The sequence below is a fragment of the Vipera berus genome (genome assembly GCF_964194415.1).
Source record: "Vipera berus genome assembly, chromosome: 2".
Classification (NCBI taxonomy): Eukaryota; Metazoa; Chordata; class Lepidosauria; order Squamata; family Viperidae; genus Vipera; species Vipera berus.
The window spans coordinates 104,987,945-105,009,834 of NC_138203.1; the positions used below are offsets into that span (position 1 = coordinate 104,987,945).

Below are 21,890 nucleotides of genomic sequence, written 5' to 3' on the forward strand. Positions count from 1 at the left end.
GCGTCCATCAATTCGCACCTCCCTTCGGAGAGATTCTCCTCTCCCGCCCAAAGTCAGACTGCCAGGGCTCTCGCTCCCGCTTCGGGAGGGCTTTCCAGCCGCGGGCGGCTCTGGAGTTCCCTACCTTACTTTTTCTCCTCTTTGGGTCTCCGCCTTCTTCTTTCCTTCCCGCAGGCGCCCCTTTCCATCCCAGCCAAGCGGAAGAGCGGAAAGCAGCCGAGGCATCTCTCTCTCTCTCTCTCTCTCTCTCTCTCTCTCTCTCTCTCTCTCTCTCTCTGTCTGTCTGTCTCTCCGCCCACCCCCTTCCTTCCAGCTACGTTTGCAGCTTTCCTTTGCTTCCCTTCTGGCTTTCGTTCCCTCGAATCCCGCTCGGGATTCGGCCATGCACTCCTCCGCTCTCCTCCTCCTCCTCCTCTTCCTCCTCCTCGCTGGAAGCTGCGGCTGCTTCTCTCCAGGGCCGAGCCAGGTAGCCCCTTTCGACTTGCTCTACGCGGACGGGGTGCGGGCTTACTTCGCCCAGGACTGGCCTCGGGCCTCCGAGCTGCTCCAGCGCTCCATCCACGGCTATTGGCAGCTGCAGGAGGCGCGCCGAAAGTGCCGAGGGGAATGCCAGAGGGAAGCCTGTTTTAGGAGCCCGTCGCCTTTCCAGCCCTGGGAGACCAGTTTCTTTGACCGGGTGCTGCAGCGAGCGGAATGCCTGGAGGAATGCCTGGGACGGAGGCTGGGCGGGCAGCCGTCCCGCTACCGAGCCAGCCGCGTCATCCAACAGGACTTTGAAGAGAGAGAGCCCTACAATTATTTGCAAGTTGCCTTCTTCAAGGTGAGCGGACGGGGTGGGACCCTCCGTGTGCTGTAGCTGCTGATGTGGCCGCCCGCCTTCCCTCGGCCACCCTCCTCCACGTCCGCCAGAAGAGCAGCGCAACAGTTACCCCCCCCCCCACCCCCACCCCAGGCCGTCCAGCCCTCCGCAAAGTATTAGCATAACATCCAATACCTTCCTCGACTCCAGGAAAATTTCCCTGCAGAGATTCTCGTGGCTTTGAATTTCAACTACTCCTTTATCCGTCCAGTGTTTGGTGCATTCTTTGAATTAAAATGGTATTTCTGTTCTTTGATAGTTCTCAGAGATGGGTTGAGAGGGACAGGTTTAAAGTCCTAAAGTCATCTGTTGAGTTCAAGCTCTACTTGAAGACTCCTGAGAGACAGAGGGCAGGACATTGATCTTAGCCCTCCCGCCAAACTTTATTTTCATTGCATCTGTATTTTTGTTTCATTTTTTTCCCATTGAAACCAGTAGTCCAGTCATTGAATTCCATTGATAAAACTTGAACAAATTCCTAGCATCAGATTTTAATTACTTTGTACTGCTGACTTGCATGAAATGTTGAACCATCTATTGGTTTCAAATGTTGGGTTTGGGCCCCCTTTTTAAAAAAAACACTGGTTGGGGGCCCATTTCAAAAGGAAAGAACTAATCTCACAGAATCCTAATTCAGAATTCTTGAGATACACTATGTGGAATGAACAATAATTTGATAGCCAATGAGCTATGAGCTGCTAGCATTGCTTTTGCTACTGATCTTGTTACATTTATATTGCTTTTTTTGTTTTGTTTGTCATGACAAAAGAGTTGGGTGGTGTAACGATTTATGAGAAAACGCTACTTCAATCAGCAAAATATCTCGGGCTGACCTGCTGTTGGCATTCTACTTGGGGACCATGTTAGCAAAGCTGAGCCTACAGAGTGAAAGGTTGGAGATCTTGAACTTCCTTTCACTTTGGGTTTTATACATCATAACTGCGTTTTCTGCCCTGCCCTTGAAGCTTGTTAGGCCACTATCTTTCTTCCAAGGATAGGGGAGGATCAGTTGGCATCCATTGCTATCTAAGACTGAGAGGGCTTCCAACAGTCAGTGTTGCTTTCTTGACAAATTAAAAGGAAAAAAAGAAGAAAAATGAGGGGAAAAATAAATTCCATAGAGAGCCCTATAGCTACGGTATGTAGTATTGAGGCTAGGAAAATCGGTCCTTTTCATATGTTTTTGTGTGTGTGTGTGGGATAGACCAATTTCACAAGAGATACATAAAAACAAACTTTGCTTTTAAAAAAGGAAAAGAACGTATAAATCCCTTCTAGCTTCAAGTAGCAGAGCAAATAAAACTATTTAGTTGTTCAAGTCAGAGACTGCAATTTAAAAGGATTTCCTATTGAAAATTATGAAGAAAATTAACAAATTCTGCCAAACTACAAAATGATGCTGGTTTTCTCCTAATTTAGAGAGAGTATTGCTATAAAGAGGTTCAAAGTTCCATAAAACATGCAGTTACTGATCTGTACAGAGAAATATCAGAGAAACATACTAGACTTAAACACATAGAATGTAAACATATGATTCTAAATGTATCACTGTCTAGATTTTACCTGTTTCAGAATAACTTGATTTTCAGAATAATAGTCCTCAACTTGGCATATTTGGTTGTGGTTGTGTTGTTGTTGAGCTTTTTGTAGCTAGTTTTAGTTTTTTTAATTGGTAGCTGAGAAGACTTCTCTTAGTTTCTCAAGTTTGCGGTGACTCCTTGTTCTTCTGCTTCCTTAGAGTTCTTCCTCTAGTTTTTAAAAGAGCATTTTTTCCCACTCTATGTGGGGAGGGGCTATGATAATTAGGCTTTATCAGTGCTTTTTTTTGTAAAAGAAAAAGGTGCCGGAACTCACACATGTCATACAACCCGCCTTGCCTACCCTACAAGGTTCTATCCAAAAAAGGTGCCAGAACTCCATTCTGAGCGTTCTATGACAAAAAAAAGGGACGCGGTGGCTCAGTGGGTTAGGACGCTGAGCTTGTCGATCAGAAGGTCGGCAGTTTGGCGGGTCGAATCCCGAGTGCCGCGTAACAGAGTGAGCGCCTGTTACTCGTCCCAGCTTCTGCCCACCTAGCAGTTCGAAAGCACGTAAAAATGCAAGTAGAAAAATAGGGACCACTATGGTGGGAAGGTAACAGCGTTCCGTGCGCCTTTGGCGTCTAGTCATGCCGGCCACATGACCACGGAGACGTCCTCGGACAAACGCCGGCTCTTCGGCTATGAAACGGAGATGAGCACCGGCCCCTAGAGTCGGAAACGACTAGCATGCATGTGTGGGGGAACCTTTACCTTTACTATGACAAAAAAAGCCCTGGGCTTTATAATTCTAATCATCATAGCCCCTCCCACTTAGGTTGGAAAAATAAATAAAACTGCCTGCTGTACGTGTCGGAAAAGTACCTGTCAGTGTTAATAATGTAAATTCAACCCAGATGCTGCATAACTGTCAATGCACATGGGAGGGGGTTTCCTGCAGATTGACTACACAGAATAAGGATTTTTAAAATTAAATTGAGACTGTGTATTATAGTTGTGTGTGTGTGCCTGTATGTCTATGTGTACATACATGCACATGCACACAGATGCTAATTATCACCTGAATTATGATATAATAAACATTATTTCACAGATACTTTAGTCAATAGTACTATTTGGGGGCAGACAGATCCAACCAGAGGGATTGCTGTATTCCTTTTTACCTCCTTGCTCCCAAACGAAGATGAACCCCTCGTGTTCTACATTCAGTCAAAAAGGATTTTATTTTCTGTTTTCAACAGTTAAAAAAACTGGATGAAGCTGTTTCTTCGGCTCATACATTCTTCGTAGCCAATCCACAGCACCTACAAATGCGTGAGGATATGGAGAAATACCAGCGCATGGCAGGGGTAAAATCCGAAAGCTTTCGGGATCTGGAGGCTCAACCACATTGGGTGAGATATTTTTTGGAAAACTGGATGTTATAGAAGAGATCAGATGGGTCGCTTTGTAGAGATTGAGAGTCATGGTTCTAAAGACCTAAGCATATGTTGACTCTCATAGATAAGTGTGCTGTTAGTCCTTGTTTTCTAAGGGGCAATAAAATATTGTCCTCCTGTATGTTTTTCTCATAATTTCTTCTGCAATTTCTCAGAACAGAACTTCAGCATAAAACTTCATCTGTAAATTTAAACAAGCAGAACAATAAAAACAAGCCTGCAAAAATTAGAAAAACCTGCTGATGTGCAAAACAAGGTTTAAATGTGCTATATTGTTACTACTTGTTTCTTTCTAGTTGGCTTCATTGTGGTCTCCTCTTTTTAAATTTTAAATTTGCCTTAACCCTCTTTAAACTATTTTTATTACCGGTATATTTCTGCAATAGTCACAAATGGAACAAATATTTAGCAGAAATCTAACAACTGTTTTTAGAAAAACAATCTGCTTTTGGGGGGTTGAATGGTGATCTCTAGAAGTAATATTTTTGCTTGTATCCAATTTTTTTCCTTTAAAAAAACTTTGAAAATGTGTTTTTAAATTATTGTTGTAATCACAGAGCAGGATTTAAATTATACAAATGCTTGGAGGGCAAACCCAAAACATCTTTTTTAAAAATGATCTCAAAATTTTTGGAGATAATATGCTCTGCTGAACCATCACAGCAGTAGGCAAAACATAGCAGCATGCTCACTTGTTGTGAGGGCGGGGATGCTGCAAAGGTCATAAGTGCTAGGATCGGTTATAAGTCATTCTTTCAATGCCGTGGTAAGTTCGAATGGTCGCTAAAGGAATGTAAGCTGAGGACTACTTATACTCTTTTTTTATTGAAAAGTTTTATAAAAATTACAATATAATCCCCCAAACCAACCCACCCTAAAAAACCCCTCTCCCTCCCCCACTTCCCAGAGCTGAGTCCAGGGTTACAAATATAATAAACATAATCTAACTAACATTAACCAACTATATAAATAACCAAGTTCATAATGCGCTTTAACTCCCTTTTAACATAAATACAAGCAAATTAAAAGTAAACATAATAATAATAAAAACATAAACAAATTAATATCCTAGTTATTAAACAATACAATATCCAAGTTATTAAACAATACTAATACTAAAAATAATAATGATACCATATAATTAAAACCAATAAAAATTCCACTATAATAAACTATTAGGACTACTTATACTCTTGAGTGGACAATTGTACTATTCTTGGGGCTCAGTAGTCACCATCTGCACAATAACAAAAATGGCTTGGTTCTCTGACTCTGCAGGTAGCTTATGAAGTTGGGATGCATCATTACGGTATGGATGACTACCAGCAGGCAGCAGCAAAACTGGAAGAATCGCTCAGAGAGGGGCTGCTGGCACTGGAGAATTGCAGAGCTCTTTGTGAAGGGCTCCGAGAAGATGAGGACAACAAGGAAGAGACTCAACTAGGCCTCTATGAAAGCATTGCAGGTATCATCAAAAGTTTAGTAAAGTATGGTGAATTGTGTGAGCTGGCAAATACGTGAAAAACCATAAGGCTTTGTCTGAAAGAAACATCTTTTCTAAAAAGAGATTTGCAGATCTTCAAAGGAATATCTCACTTTGACAAAACATTGAGCAAAATATCATTTTGAAGCTATTTTGCAAAGCAGCATAGCCTTTTGCTTCTGAGGGCTTCCTTCAGGAATAACCAACGTGAACTGAGTATTGGAACTACTGTACAAAGCTTTGAGGCGATGCAAAATACTTCACTGAGGAAATTCTGTAGCGTGTTTATCAAAGTGAGAAAAATGATTTACTGCATAGTGGCTTTACAAAGGCCTAAAACAGAATACTGTTTTGCATATCTTAATGTTGAGTGTTCTTGGATATTCACCACATATTACTCTCCCAGAGTAGCTGTTTGTTGTTTCACTTGAGCATGACATGGGAAATCCATGGAAAAGGGTTTTTTTTTTTAAAAAAAGAGCAGTTAGTGAGATATAGCTCTTAATCAGTGAAATTGTACAGTTACTTTTTAGAAGAAATTGGTTAAATTGTATGATTAAATATTCAGGGTAAGATAGCAATGGATCTTGTTGTGGACTTATTAAAATTGATTAGAAAAAGAAACAACTGCCATTTTTTCATGTTCTCACAATAGCTATAATAGCTTTTGCAAAAATGGGGGGGGTCTGTTCCTGAAATTTGGAATCAGATATGGGAGAAAATTAAGTTTTGGCTACTTTTTAAAGAAAGTCATTGAAAAATTGGGAGTCTATGCTGAAATTTATGGGAATGTCTATGACCATGTTATCAATATTCAGTATGTCAAACAGTCTCTCCCAACCTCAAAACTTTAGGAAATGTCAGGATGACTTGATTGCTTGATTGGATTTGTAAAGCTGCCAGAGCATCTCATTACTGGTCTCCTACATCCTCCAAATGTTGCACTCCTGAACAAGCTTACAAATTGGAAATTCCCTCAGTTTTAGAAGGGGCCAATGAGAAGGGAAGCATCTCAAATGAATGTATGGCTCCAGGCTCTCAGGATTTTAAAAGGCATTTTGAAATGAAGAAATCAAATAATAGGTCTCGGAATAAAGATGCAATTTGGAAGGTTTTCTAATTTGTACCAATAACAATAATCAAAAAGGTCTCCACTCTCCTAGGGAAAATTAGGAGAGGATTATTAGTCAATATCAGAGTCCAACACAAAATCCTTTCATACAAAAATTCTGGTCTGACTAAATAAAAAACATTGTTGTAAATGCTGCCATTGAAAAGTGATATCCAGCTAACTGCTAACTAATTCAGGCACTGAGTATGTTTCCTCAGGGATCTTTTCAATCTCCTATCTCTGATCCGCACTCTCTGTCTTTTTCTATTTTGCATGACATGGAAGTCTTGATGCCTCCCTTGGCCCGCTAAACTTGAGACCATTTTTCTCCAGTCTTTGCTCACCAGAGTCTTTTTTCCCCTAAATAATAATAAACAACATAGCAATCTGCACTTAACTTGTATGGCAATCAGCACTATACAAGTTGTCATATTGGCCAAAGCCAAAACAATCTAGATAGGCCGATAAGACAATTACTCAGATTTTGAAATAAAATATCACATTCAATTCTATCTACGTATTTTAAATTTAACATGCATTACCTGCATGGTGACATAAGAGACACAGAAAATGTAGGAATCTTAGCAATACTTGTTCCAGCTGTTTCTGTAGTTGTGATGCCAAAGCCCCCTTGTATTTCTCTTTCTTTCTTTCCAGCTCATTATGTCCAGGTCTTGAAATGCAGGCAACAGTGTGTCCTTGATATTGCCACCAAGCCAGGCAGGGTGTCTACCACAGAAGATTTCATCCCATCTCATTTTGATTTATTGCAATTTGCCTATGACAGAGGTAAGCAGGAAATGAACAGCTGAGAAGTTCATATAAGACTATGAGGTGAAGCTTTGCCGGAATGGCAGACAGAAGAAACATTATGATGAAGACCATTTTCTTTCTTTTAGTTGGAGATCGGACTGTTGCTGCTGAATGTGCAGCTACCTTCCTGCTATTCTATCCATCAGATGAAAAAATGCTGGAGAGATTGAAAGTGTACCAAGCAGACCTGGGAAAAGAAATAGCTATTCCAGCCAGAGAGGTAGCCAGCAGCATTTTTCCTATCTGAAATCTTTCTCAGTTCTCTTTTGACAAATTAATAAGGTTTCAGTGATAGTATCATAGATTTGGGAGGGGACTTGGAGGTTCCACTAGAACAGGGGTAGGCAACCTCGGCTCTTTTATGACTCATGGACTTCAACTCCCAGAATTTCTGAGTCAGCTGACTCAGGAATTCTGGGAGTTGAAGTCCATGAGTCATAAAAGAGCCGAGGTTGCCTACCCCTGCACTAGAACATTCCTGAAAAATGACTATCTAGCCTTTGTTTGAAGATTTTTTTACAAAGGAGATCTCACCACTTCGTGTGGTAACCTGTTCCACTGCTGACAGTCCATGTACTCATGAGTTCCTCCTGATGTCTAGTTGAAACCTTCATTCACTGGTTCTGGTCCAGTCCTCTGGGCAATAGAGAATAAGTCTACTCTCTCATCCATGTGATAACCCTTCAGATATTTGAAGACTGTTATTATATCTTCCCTTAAATATTTTTCTATAGATAAAATGTACTACAATTCTTTAAAAGTTCCTTGTAGAGTTTGGTTTCCAGACTCTTCACCATCTTGATAGTCATACTCCATACTTACTCTGATTTGTCACAATCCTTTTTGAATTGTGGGACCCAGAACTGGATAGAGCTTTCCAAATGGGGACTTACCAAGGCCCCATAGAGTGAAACAATTACTTACTATCATCTGGACTCTATGCTAATGTTAATACATCCCAAGGTAGCATTTGCTTTTTAGCAGCTGCACCATGCTATAGATTCATGTTTAATATGTGTTCTACAGGGACATCCAGGTCACTTCCATATGTACTACTGCCAATTAAGTTTTCTTCCACTCTATAGTGCTTTGCATTTTTTTTTACCAAGATAAAGGACCCGACTAAGTTTAATCCTATTCATTTCAACCCACTCTTTAAGCCTGTCTAGCTCTATTAACATCTTCACTCTTTCATCTAAAATATTAACCGTTCTTCCCATCTGCACACTTTGTAAGTGTCTTGTCAGTTATTCACCCAAGTGTCTGATAAAAATATTGAACACTACAGGATTGGACCCTGTGGTACTCCTCTCCATATTTCCCTCCATAAATTGAAGCAAGCCACTACTATGGTAATAAGTTCAGCTGTGAATTCATTTTAGTAGTTGTATTAGAAGTAGTCTTTGCTATAACCATGCATTAATACATAATACACCACCTTGAAGGAGGCGGTGGTGAGACCCCTTCTCAAGAAGCCTGTCCTGGACCCGGCTGTTTTAAATAACTATCGTCCAGTCTCCAATCTTCGCTTTTTGGCGAAGGTTGTTGAGAGTGTGGTGGCGCATCAGCTTCCTCTGTTCCTGGAGGAAACTGATTATCTCAACCCGTACCAATCGGGTTTCAGGCCCGGGTACAGCACGGAGACGGCATTGGTTGCGCTGGTGAATGATCTCTGGCGGGCTCGGGACAGGGGTTGCTCCTCTGTCCTAGTCCTATTAGATCTCTCAGCGGCTTTCGATACCATCGACCATGGTATCCTTCTGCGGCGTCTCAGGGGGTTGGGAGTGGGAGGCACCGTTTTACGGTGGTTCTCCTCCTATCTCCTGGGCTGCTCGCAGTCGGTGTTGACGGGAGGGCAGAGATCCACCCCGAGGCCTCTTGCTTGTGGAGTTCCTCAGGGGTCGGTTCTCTCTCCCCTCCTGTTCAACATCTACATGAAGCCGCTGGGTGAGGTCATTCGTGGTTTCGGGGTGGGGTATCATCAGTACGCTGATGATACCCAACTGTTTTTCTCCACCCTGAACCGACCCAGCGATGCCCTCGCCGTGATGTCCCGTTGCCTGGAGGCAGTTCAGGTCTGGATGGGGAGAAACAGGCTTCGTCTCAATCCCGCCAAGACTGAGTGGCTGTGCGTATCGGCATCTTGGGCTAACCAGATTATTCCACCTTTAACGATGGGGGGTGAGGTGTTACCCCCCGTTGATAGGGCTCGCAACTTGGGCATCCTCCTTGACTCCTGGCTCAATTTTGAAGATCATATAGGAGCCATGACCAGGGGAGCTTTTGCCCAGGTTCGCCTGGTGCGCCAGTTGCGACCCTATCTGGACCGGGATGCCCTACGCACAGTCACTCATGTGCTCGTGACCTCCCGTCTAGACTCCTGCAACGCTCTCTACATGGGGCTGCCCTTGAGGACCACTCGGAGGCTTCAGCTGGTGCAGAATGCGGCTGCGCGAGTTGTGATGGGGGTTTCCCGATACTCCCATGTAACACCTCTACTCCGCGAGCTGCATTGGCTTCCGGTTGCCCTCCGGGTGAGATTCAAGGTGCTGGTGATGACCTATAAAGCCCTGAATGGCTTGGGTCCGGGATATCTGAGGGAACACCTGCTGCCGGCATCAAGCTCCCTTCGTCCAGTGCGCTCCCACAGGGAGGGTCTTCTCAGGGTGCCGCCGATAAAAGACTGTCAGCGGATAACACCCAGGGGAAGGGCCTTCTCTGTGGATGCGCCTGCCCTCTGGAACCAGCTGCCTGTGGAGCTTAGGACTGCCCCTGACCTCCGCACATTTCGCTGGGACCTGAAAACCTGGCTCTTTGAGCTCTCCGGCCCAGGCTGAGAATTTTTAACTGGGGTTTTAATTCTAGGGATGATTTAATCTTTTTTAACTTGTTTTTAACTTTTGTATTGGTTGTTTTAAATGCCCTGTAAACCGCCCTGAGTCCTTCGGGATAGGGCGGTATATAAGTTTAATAAAATAAATAAATAAATAAATTAAACACGGTTAGAATTTTATCCACCTGTTAAGTAGTGGGCTCTTGGGTGCAGGAATGATGACACGAGGCTGAGTACAGGATAACACATACTTTATTCTTGCTAGAACTGTACTGAAACTTGGGCTGCAACCAGCCACAATATATAGTCTAGCCCCTAGGCGGCAGCCAATAGGTTTGAACCCACTCTTGCTGCCTGGGGCTAGCTGATTGCAGGACAGGAGACAGCTAGTCTGGGTTGCTGGAAAGCCGTTAGCTGCTTCAGCAACGCACGTGGTGTATCACCACAAGCCCAGTACATAACACCACCAACACTCATTGCTCTGTACCCATTCCTCTCTGTGCCAATAACAGAGCTATTCATTCATAATCCAAATGGGTTTATGTAGATGCCTTAAAGCATTAACTTCCTATTGCCATAGGGAATACCTTGAAATGAATTACTCTAAAACAAAGGTTTTAATATTCTCCAGTGTTTCAAGCACTCAATTAAGTGGATGGTTAACGATAGACCTACAGTACTGAACAAATCATGACTTTTAAATGCCCAGGCATCCACTTTCAATCATCTACTTGCTGGATCAATCAAGCAAAGGACCTTTTATATGAGCCCCCAAAGCATCCTTTCCAATTATTAAATATGCATCAGTACAGTAGCAACTATATTCAAGGCTACAGTACTAGGCTCAGTATATGGCATTCAGTTATAAGGATTCTTCTAGGTTAGAAGCTACACAATCCCAATTTTTAAAGCTATACCCCATGATCCTTTTCTTTTGTTTCTTTTCCGGCATTAGGATTACAAGTTGGCAAATTATCTATAAGAGCAAAAACAGGTAGATAATATCCTGTATGAAAATCACAGTGGTATAAGTTTAGATATAGAAGTTGAATCTGTTCCATATGCACTGCCACACTGCCTTGTTTGAAACTCATGACACCAATAATTAGAAATCTTAATCGCTCCTCTGAGCAGGAGCTTATCATTCTACCCCTAGGGCACAGGTCTGCAACCCACGGCTCCAGAGCCGCATGCGGCTCTTTCAGCCATCTCCTGCGGCTCCCAGTCCTCTGCCATGTGCAGTCCCAAAAAAAAAAGTGGGACTAAAAAAGTTCAACCAATCAATTCAAATATGCAGGGTAGATGCATATCTCTCCTTGGCTCCACTCTTCAGTCAAACCCTGTTCTGCGCATGCGTGCATGTATGCGCATGTGCACACATTTTTTTGCGGCTCCCAGCTTTTCCTTTTGTGAGGGAACCAGTTCCAAGTGGCTCTTTCACTGTTTCAGGTTGCTGACCCCTGCCCTAGGGTAATCAAAGTTTAGTTATTTCCAGTGGTGGGATTCAGATATGTGAACAACTGGTTCTCTGTGTGGATGCCACTTCTGGAAGTCCGTTCTGGGCTGGGCAACAAAAAATTAGCTACCAATTCTGCCGAACTGGTGTGAACTGGCTCAATCCCACCATTAGTTATTTCCAGTAAGACTACTGATTTTTTAACAACAGCCGTGGTTTGCAGAGATCATCCTTTACACTATTAATTTCTGTATAAGTTCTGTTGTACAGAATATATAATATTTAATGTGTTATAATATTGTCTTCTTTTAAATATTGGTCTGCAATAAGTTCCTCAGAGTGAATGGCAAGAAATTAAGATAGTCCCCAATGAATGAATCATTAAAGCAAAGATTAGGCACACAGATGAAAGTGTTTCCAGCTCATCTTTAGCCCATCACCCATAATCCCTCTGGCAAGGAATCTGTGTGCCCTTAACTGTCTCTTTCTTCTTTCTCTGATGCTCACACAATTTGATGACCATGAATCAACTCAGATTTGTTTAGCTGGTAAGTAGCTGCTTTTGCTTGGGAAGAAAGTGAGCTGTTACCCGTTTCAATCTATTGCAGCCCACCTCTTGGATTCCCTGAGGTGCAAAACTTGGTGTTAGTTTGGGGCACTGCATTTTCAGAAATCTAAGATGAAAGTTATAAATATTTTTTTCTCCCTTTCCCTCTGGAAGTTCTATTACTGCTGTTCGACCCAGTTTGCTGTTGACTAGCAGCTTCCCTTCAGGGGCAAGTAACAAATGCAGGGATGGCTGCAGCATGGGGTGGCATTGATCCCTGTCTCTGCCTCTGCCGTGACTGGGACCACAAGACAGAAATGTGAAGTTCGCATTGAATATAACATCTAGTCTGACCTGAAGGCTGGATTGGTTGCCAGCAGCAGAGATGGTTGTGTGTGTTTTGTGTCTTGTTTCCTTGAACAAGAAACACTCAAACCATTTATGATTTTTGTATATTATTTTATACTGCGGTGTCGTAACATCTGCTTTCAATCCACAGAATATCCGCCATTATGTGCAAAGATCCCGTATGGAAAAGAAACTGATCTATTATGCAGTACAACACTTCAAGGAAACTTTTAAGGATCCAGTAAGTGATTGTCTTTTCTTTGAAGGTAGATTCTTCATGGCTTCTTTGCAACAAAACTATTTATTGATCTCATCTATCAAATACTGCTTGATGAAATAGTACATAGGATTCTCTTTCTGTTCTCCTTTTCTGATGCCTGAAATGAACTGAAAGAAAGTATGCTTTAAGGACATATGTTCCTTTTTCAGCCAACGTCCTTTAAGTCTGTCAGGGCGATATGAGAGAAGCATAACACCCCAAATATGCCATGTTGCAACACAACAAAATCCTAAAACAATACCAAATTAAAATAAAACAGAAGAATGCTAATCATACACCAAAGTCAACATAAAGCAGCATAGAATTTTAAAATGTGTGTCAAATAGAGGTCTTTAAAATGATAGTATTTTAATGCCAGTCTAGTATCTATGGAAAAAGTGTTTCAAAGGGGGTGTGCTGGCCACAGTAAAGGTGCTAATTATAGATGGAACTGTTTTTAAAAAGCTGTTACTGATTGTGTGGGAAGGAGCACACTGCTTGCAGAACTACAGGAAACTGGACAGATGATAATATTTTTTCTCGGTCTGCTGAATTCACAAATATTTCTGCCATGTGGAATAGCAGAAAATAGGACACATGTGCCTGCTGTGGTGAGGAAGTGTCTGTGAAATCCTGTGAATGCAGTCCTGTGAAAAAGAAAATGGACCGATAAACTTAATTTTGTAGTGCTAAGTCCTGGATGTGTGTTTTTTAGGATTTATGGACTCCTGAGGAACTGATCCCTGAAAGCATGAAGGAGAAACACAAGTAAGTTTCAGACCAGAAATGTAAGATATGGATGCAATTCTAGGATACCTTAATTAAAGGCCCTATCAGGAAAGGTTTTTTTTAAAGAGACCTTAAATGTAACAGAATAGAAATTATAAGTGATTTGATTTATTGCTGAGCTATTTAATTGTGGAGACAGTCTCATGCTCTGTAGTTATGGTCTTTTCTATATTTGTTATTAATCCCAAGAGAAGATCAAGAAAAACGAAACTTGAAGTCCTCACATACGCAACAGTGGGATCAAAATGGTGAGTACAAGAAAAAGAAATGATTATGTTTCTTCTTATCATAATGAGAGAAGAGGGAGATTCCAGTAGGATGACTCCACAGTTTCTCCTAAAGGTGAGATGGAGTAAGTCTCCTTCCCAGTACTTAGGTTCACCTGCTAAAGCCTGGGATTGTTTGGGATTCCATTTTTACTAGCTACAACAGGGACCCAAAGGGATGGCAAAGGTATAGAAATTATTTCAGCATAAAGGATGTATTCAGAGTATCTATTTGGCATAGAGGCAGATCAACAATAGGATGGCTACAGCTTCTCCTGTTCAGAAGACTGTCCTAAGTTTGGATGTAATCAATAAATCCTAGTTCAAATAAAGTGCAGTCTTTCCCATCTTATTACCTGTCAAATATGTTGATATACAACTTCCATCATGCTGATTAAGGATGGCAGGTGCGATAATTCACCATTATTTGGAAGTATTGGCCTGGGTAGGCAGAAATAAGTTTGAAGCTGGACAACAGCCTGATATCACTGGGTCACAGTCTAACTGACTATGATAAGATGCATTATATTCATGTTTAAATTACTATAAAGGTAAAGGTAAAGGTTCCCCCGCACATGCGTGCTAGTCGTTTCCGACTCTAGGGGCCGGTGCTCATCTCTGTTTCAAAGCCGAAGAGCCAGCGCTTCTCCAAGGACGTCTCCGTGGTCACGTGGTCGACATGACTAGACACCAAAGGCGCACGGAACGCTATTACCTTCCCACCGGAGTGATCCCTATTTTTCTACTTGCATTTTGACCTGCTTTCAAACTGCTAGGTTAGCAGAAGCTGGGACGACTAACAGGCGCTCACTCTGTTACGCGGCACTCGGGATTTGACCCGCCAAACTGCCGACCTTCTGATCAACAAGCTCAGCGTCCTAACCCACTGAGCCACCGCGTCCCTTTAAATTACTATAGTGATTCCTAAATTTGCATCTATTCAAAAGATTCATTTGTCAACTCTTTATGTGTTAGTGTGTGCTGTGTGCGTTTGTGTGTGTGTGTGTGTGAGAGAGAGAGAGACAGAGACAGAAAGACAGACAGACAGAGATGTATTCTCTATCTGGCTATAAGTAACCCTTGATTTATGATTGTAATGGTGCCTGAGTCAAGAGTGGTATATATGCTGTAAGAACCTTTTCCTCAGTTATTCCAAGACTTTAGAGTTATATCACTAATGAGACTATAGCAGCTATGATTTTACAGTGATTTTTAAAATCTACCTATTTTGAAATATCAATGGTTGCTAAGCGAACTATGGCCCTGGGTAATAGCTGCTACTGATTCTATTTATTGGGTATCTGTTTTTAATTTACATGTTACTTTTTATTTTCCATTGGAAATCACGTTGAGCCTTGAAGAGAGAACATTTTAAAGTAATAATACAGCATATTAATAAGATCACACATATCAAGGTACCTATGACAACAGTTGTGTCAGTATCAGACCATTCCAGTAACCTTGCCTCTGAATTCTGAAACTGATGGATAATGACAGCCTAGGGGTCCATTTTTTATAAAGATTTTATTAGTTTTTCTCTTACATACATATATTAATTTTTCAACCAGCGTGTTGTCTGGATTCAAAAGCGCTAATACATAGTCAATTCCTAATCCTTGGTTCTTTCCTCTAGCCATTTGTAGAATGACTCCCAGATTTGGTTACCGTATATACTTGAGTATAAGCCGACTCGAGTATAAGCCGAGACCCCCAATTTCACCCCCAAAAACTGGGAAAAGTTGTTGACTCGAGTATAAGCCGATCCGCCGTTCTGCAAGCCTCCGCCGCCGGCGGAGGCTGGATCCGCGCTCTGCAAGCCTCTGCCGCCAGCAGAGGCTCGATCCGCCATTTTGCAAGCCTGAATACACAGGAATACCCTGTGTGGCCGCGGCTCTCAGGGAAGCCCTGGCTGTCCGCTTCCTCGCTCCACGCTGCCATTCGGGGCCCACGCGTTCCCCGGGCAAATCGCGGCGCCCAGCAGGCGAGGAAACACGCCCGCTCCAGTCGCCCCCCCTTCCCTCAGGAGACGCGAAGCAAGTGACCGCCCGGAGCTTACCGAGGACTTGCGCGCGGCCGAGGCTTCGGTGCTTCCAGGATCGCGCGCACCTCTCCCAAGCCGCCGCCGTCCGGAGACCTGCCGAAGTTTGGGGAGGTTTGGGGAGGTGCGCGCGCACCTCCCCAAACCTCCCCAAACGTCGGCAGGTCTCCGTTCCTCCGCGCAGACCTGCCGACGTTTGGGGAGGTTTGGGCGCCTCCCCAAACCTCCCCAAACGTCGGCAGGTCTCCGTTCCTCCTGCCGACGTTTGGGGAGGTTTGGGCGCCTCCCCAAACCTCCCCAAACGTCGGCAGGTCTCCGTTCCTCCGCACAGACCTGCCGACGTTTGGGGAGGTTTGGGCGCCTCCCCAAACCTCCCCAAACGTCGGCAGGTCTCCGTTCCTCCTGCCGACGTTTGGGGAGGTTTGGGCGCCTCCCCAAACCTCCCCAGGTCTCCGTTCCTCCGCGCAGACCTGCTGACGTTTGGGGAGGTTTGGGCGCCTCCCCAAACCTCCCCAAACGTCAGCATGTCTCCGTTCCCCCTGCCAATGTTTGGGGAGGTTTGGGCACCTCCCCAAACCTCCCCAGGTCTCCGTTCCTCCTGCCGACGTTTGGGGAGGTTTGGGCGCCTCCCCAAACCTCCCCAGGTCTCCGTTCCTCCTGCCGACGTTTGGGGAGGTTTGGGCGCCTCCCCAAACCTCCCCAGGTCTCCGTTCCTCCGCGCAGACCTGCCGACGTTTGGGGAGGTTTGGGCGCCTCCCCAAACCTCCCCAGGTCTCCGTTCCTCCGCGCAGACCTGCCGACGTTTGGGGAGGTTTGGGCGCCTCCCCAAACCTCCCCAGGTCTCCGTTCCTCCTGCCGACGTTTGGGGAGGTTTGGGCGCCTCCCCAAACCTCCCCAGGTCTCCGTTCCTCCGCGCAGACCTGCCGACGTTTGGGGAGGTTTGGGCGCCTCCCCAAACCTCCCCAAACCTTCCCAGGTCTCCGTTCCTCCTGCCGACGTTTGGGGAGGTTTGGGCGCCTCCCCAAACCTCCCCAGGTCTCCGTTCCTCCGCGCAGACCTGCCGACGTTTGGGGAGGTTTGGGCGCCTCCCCAAACGTCGGCAGGTCTGCGCGGAGGAAGGGAGACCTGGGGAGGTTTGGGGAGACGCCCAAACCTCCCCAAACGTCGGCAGGAGGAACGGAGACCTGCCGACGTTTGGGGAGGTTTGGGGAGGCGCCCAAACCTCCCCAAACGTCGGCAGGTCTGCGCGGAGGAACGGAGACCTGGGGAGGTTTGGGGAGGCGCCCAAACCTCCCCAAACGTCGGCAGGTCTGCGCGGAGGAACGGAGACCTGGGGAGGTTTGGGGAGGCGCCCAAACCTCCCCAAATGTCGGCAGGAGGAACGGAGACCTGGGGAGGTTTGGGGAGGCGCCCAAACCTCCCCAAACGTCGGCAGGTCTGCGCGGAGGAACGGAGACCTGGGGAGGTTTGGGGAGGCGCCCAAACCTCCCCAAACGTCGGCAGGTCTGCGCGGAGGAACGGAGACCTGGGGAGGTTTGGGGAGGTGCCCAAACCTCCCCAAACGTCGGCAGGTCTGCGCGGAGGAACGGAGACCTGGGGAGGTTTGGGGAGGTGCCCAAACCTCCCCAAACGTCGGCAGGAGGAACGGAGACCTGCCGACGTTTGGGGAGGTTTGGGGAGGCGCCCAAACCTCCCCAAACGTCGGCAGGTCTGCGCGGAGGAACGGAGACCTGGGGAGGTTTGGGGAGGTGCCCAAACCTCCCCAAACGTCGGCAGGTCTGCGCGGAGGAACGGAGACCTGGGGAGGTTTGGGGAGGTGCCGAAACCTCCCCAAACGTCGGCAGGAGGAACGGAGACCTGCCGACGTTTGGGGAGGTTTGGGGAGGCGCCCAAACCTCCCCAAACGTCGGCAGGTCTGCGCGGAGGAACGGAGACCTGGGGAGGTGCCCAAACCTCCCCAAACGTCGGCAGGAGGAACGGAGACCTGGGGAGGTTTGGGGAGGCGCCCAAACCTCCCCAAACGTCGGCAGGTCTGCGCGGAGGAACGGAGACCTGGGGAGGTTTGGGGAGGTGCCCAAACCTCCCCAAACGTCGGCAGGAGGAACGGAGACCTGCCGACGTTTGGGGAGGTTTGGGGAGGCGCCCAAACCTCCCCAAACGTCGGCAGGTCTGCGCGGAGGAACGGAGACCTGGGGAGGTTTGGGGAGGCGCCCAAACCTCCCCAAACGTCGGCAGGAGGAACGGAGACCTGCCGAGGTTTGGGGAGGCGCCCAAACCTCCCCAAACGTCGGCAGGTCTGTGCGGAGGAACGGAGACCTGGGGAGGTTTGGGGAGGCGCCCAAACCTCCCCAAACGTCGGCAGGAGGAACGGAGACCTGCCGACGTTTGGGGAGGTTTGGGGAGGCGCCCAAACCTCCCCAAACGTCGGCAGGAGGAACGGAGACCTGCCGACGTTTGGGGAGGTTTGGGGAGGCGCCCAAACCTCCCCAAACGTCGGCAGGTCTCTGTTCCTCCGCGCCCTGCCTGCCTGCTTCTTTCCGCTGCGGAATCAAATATAAGCTTTATTTATTAGTCTTTTCTGGCATTATACCTAATAAGAAAAGTTCAGGTTTAAATTCAACATGTTCTCCCAACATTTTTTCTAACCAAACATGTGTCTTTTTCCAATAAGCCTTTGCTTTACCACATGTCCACCAAATATGATAGTATGTGCCTGAGTTATGTTTACATTTCCAGCATCTATCTGACATATTTTTAAACATTTTTGCTAATCTTGCTGGTGGCAAGTGCCATCTATAAAACATTTTAAATAAATTTTCTTTATACGAAGTTGACATTGTCAATTTATAATTTCTCTCCCATAATTTTTGCCATTTTTCTAGTTCTGTATTATAACCAAAATTTTTCGCCCACCTTATCTTTGTTTCTTTAACTTGTTCACTTTCCATCTCCAAAATTAACAAAAAATTATACATTTTCTTAATTAATTTCTCATCAGAAGTTAACAATATCTTACCAAATACAGTTTGTTCTTTATAAAACCCATACAGTTTCACGTCTTTTTCATATCTATTTTGCATCTGTAAATGTGCCCACCACGACAGGTTGATACCCTGATTTTCCAATTCTTGTTTCGATTTTAAATTCCCATCAGTATTTAGAATATCTCTATATGTCCAAATTTTTTCAAAGTCTACCACGTTTGGATGTAGAAAAGCTTCCATCATTGATAACCACCCTGGAATTTTTACATATATTTTAGTTTTAATTTTTTCCCATACTGTTAACAAAGCATTTCTTATATAGTAATTTTGAAAATACTTATGAATTTTATTTTTCCCATACCACAAGAAAGCGTGCCATCCTAATTGTAAATCATGTCCCTCCAAATATAACAACCTTTTATTTCTAAGAGTTATCCATTCTTTCACCTATGTTAATATGGATGCTTGATAATAAAAAGCCCACTCAGGTAGCCCAAAACCTCTGTTTTTCTTAGCATCTTGTAACGTTTTCATCTTAATTCTAGCTTTCTTTCCTTGCCAAACAAACTTCAAAATTAATGAATTTAAATCTTGGAAGAATTTTTTCTCAAGTTTTATCGGAATTGTTTGGAATAAAAATAAAATCTTCAGCAATATTTTCATTTTGACTGTAGCAATTCTTCCTAGTATTGACAGTTGCAAATTCTTCCACTTTTCCAAGTCCAATTTTATTTGTTTCAATAGCCTTATATAGTTGTCTTCTTTTATTGTTGAGAATTTGGCTGATAAGTATATACCCAAGTATTTGATCTTTTTCACTATCTGTACCTCTATTGTTTCTGACATTCGGGGTGTTGTGTTTTTTTTGCTTATCTGTAAGATTCTTAACTATTACCTTAGTTTTTTCTGTATTTATTTTTAGTCCTGCCATTTCTCCATACTGTTCTATCTTTCCCCACAATTTAGGGATCATCTCCAGACGTTCTTCCAAAATAAATACTAGATCATCAGCAAATGCTTGTAATTTATATGTTTCACCTTTTATCACCAGCCCTTTCCTGTATTTTGTCTAATATTTCTATTTAAAACTTCCAAAGTGAAGATGAATAACAGAGGGGATAGTGGGCATCCTTGCCTTGTGCCTTTTCTTATCTCAAAGCTCTCAGTACAGTCTCCGTTCACAATCACTTTGGCTGTCTGTTTATTATATATTGTTTTTATCATATTTATAAAGTTCTGTCCAAAGCCCATTATTTGTAGTTGCTGAGTCATAAATTGCCAGGAAACATTGTCAAATGCCTTTTGAGCGTCTAAGAATATTAGTGCCAATTGTTTCCCTGGGTGTAGCTCATAATATTCTAATACGTCTATTATCACTCTTAAGTTGTTTTTCATTTGTCTCTTTGGTAAAAAAAACCATTTTGATCTGGATGTATAAATTCAACTAAGTATTTTTTCAGTCCCTCAGCCATAATTGATGTAAAAAAATTATAATCCACATTGAGCAGTGAAATTGTTCTGTAGTTCTTAATCTGGGTCAAATCGGAGACTTCTTTTGGTATTAGAGTAATATTTGCTTCCATCCATGTAGATGGGAGTCTAGCTTCTAATAAAAGTCCATTCAGCGGTTTACTTAGTATCTCTTGTGTACTTGAATGCCAGGTCCGTTGTTAATAAGGCTCCTCTTGTCCGGGATCTGGTCGAGGGTGAGCATACGGACCTGGCTTGCATCACGGAGACCTGGTTGGGCCCAGAGGGCGGCATTCCTCTGGTTGACCTTTGCCCACCAGGTTTCCGGGTGCTACACCGGCCTCGGGCTCAGGGTAGGGGCGGGGGAGTGGTGGTTGTTATGAGGGAGACCCTGTGTCCGCGGGAGGCCACCGTTCCTCAGATTGTCGGTTGTGAGTCTCTCTTCCTGAGATTTGGTCCTGGGGCGCAGTTGGGCTTGCCTGCTGGTGTACCTTTCGCCTAGTCACGTAGCAGCAGCCCTGCCTGAGCTTCTTGACTTCCTCTCGGGGTTGGTGATTGAGTTCCCCAAACTTATAGTTTTGGGTGACTTCAATCTACCATCCCTGGGAGGATCATCTGAGTTAGCTCGGGAGTTCATGGCTTCCATGACGGCCATGGACCTGATGCAAGTAATTTATGGACCGACTCATGTGGGAGGCCACACCCTTGACTTGGCTTTTTTATCTGGTCGGTGGTTAGATGATCTTGGTGGGGGCTCCCCAATTCTTATGCCCCTGTCATGGACCGATCATCATCTCCTGCGGCTGGTCTTCCATTTTGCCACTCCCCGCCGTGGGTGTGTGGAGCCTATTAGATGGTACCGCCCCAGGCGCTTAATGGACCCTGATAGGTTCCAGGCAGTGCTGGGGTCCCCACCTGCCTCCTTCGCTCACAACTCGGCGGATGCCTTAGTGGAAGCCTGGGAAAGGGCAGCCACGGAGGCTCTTGGCCGAGTTGTACCCTTGCGGCCCCTGACCCGGTGCAGATCCCATCGAGCTCCATGGTTTTCCGCAGAGCTTTGGGAGATGAAGCGTCGGAGACGGGGCCTAGAGAGCTGTTGGAGATCCAGCCGATCCGAATCCGACTGATTGCGACTAAGAACCTACATTAGGTCTTATCTCGCTGCGATAAGGGTGGCGAGGTCTAATCACTTCGCTACCCTTATCGCGTCCGCAGATAATCGCCCGGCCGCCCTGTTTAGGGTGACCCGCTCCCTCCTTAATCAGGAGGTGAGGGAGGAACCCTTGCAGGGTCGTGCCGAGGAGTTTAACCAACATCTGTCGGACAAAATCGCTCGGATTCGGACCGGTTTGGACTCTGACTGGGCAGAGTCTGACGATCAGGACACGGGTGGTCTTGTCGATATTACCTGGGAGGAGTTTGATTCTGTGACTCCAGAGGAAGTGGACAGGATTATGGGGCGGCTGAGCTCAACCACATGTTTATTAGACCCGTGCCCTTCCTGGCTGGTTTATGCGGCCCGGGAGGGGACACGAGGCTGGTTCCAGGCGGTTATATCTGCCTTTGAGTGAGGGTAGTTTCCCCGCCGTCTTGAAAGAGGCGGTGGTGAGACCTCTCCTCAAGAAGCCTGCCTTGGACCCAGCTGTGTTGAATAACT

General features: G+C 45.1%; 1 protein-coding gene across 1 annotated transcript in view; it reads left to right on the top strand.

Annotated features, from left to right (window-relative positions):
• Window positions 1-382: 382 nt before the first annotated feature.
• Window positions 383-21,890, top strand: part of P3H3 (prolyl 3-hydroxylase 3) — a gene marked incomplete at its 5' end in the record, with an annotated part of 42,226 nt that continues 20,718 nt past the window's right edge. Inside the window, 8 exons of the mRNA XM_081318917.1 lie at window positions 383-820; window positions 3,639-3,791; window positions 5,115-5,301; window positions 7,088-7,219; window positions 7,330-7,463; window positions 12,579-12,668; window positions 13,402-13,454; window positions 13,665-13,723. Coding sequence (XP_081175043.1) covers window positions 383-820; window positions 3,639-3,791; window positions 5,115-5,301; window positions 7,088-7,219; window positions 7,330-7,463; window positions 12,579-12,668; window positions 13,402-13,454; window positions 13,665-13,723 — 1,246 coding nt within the window. The remainder of the gene's footprint in view (window positions 821-3,638; window positions 3,792-5,114; window positions 5,302-7,087; window positions 7,220-7,329; window positions 7,464-12,578; window positions 12,669-13,401; window positions 13,455-13,664; window positions 13,724-21,890) is intronic.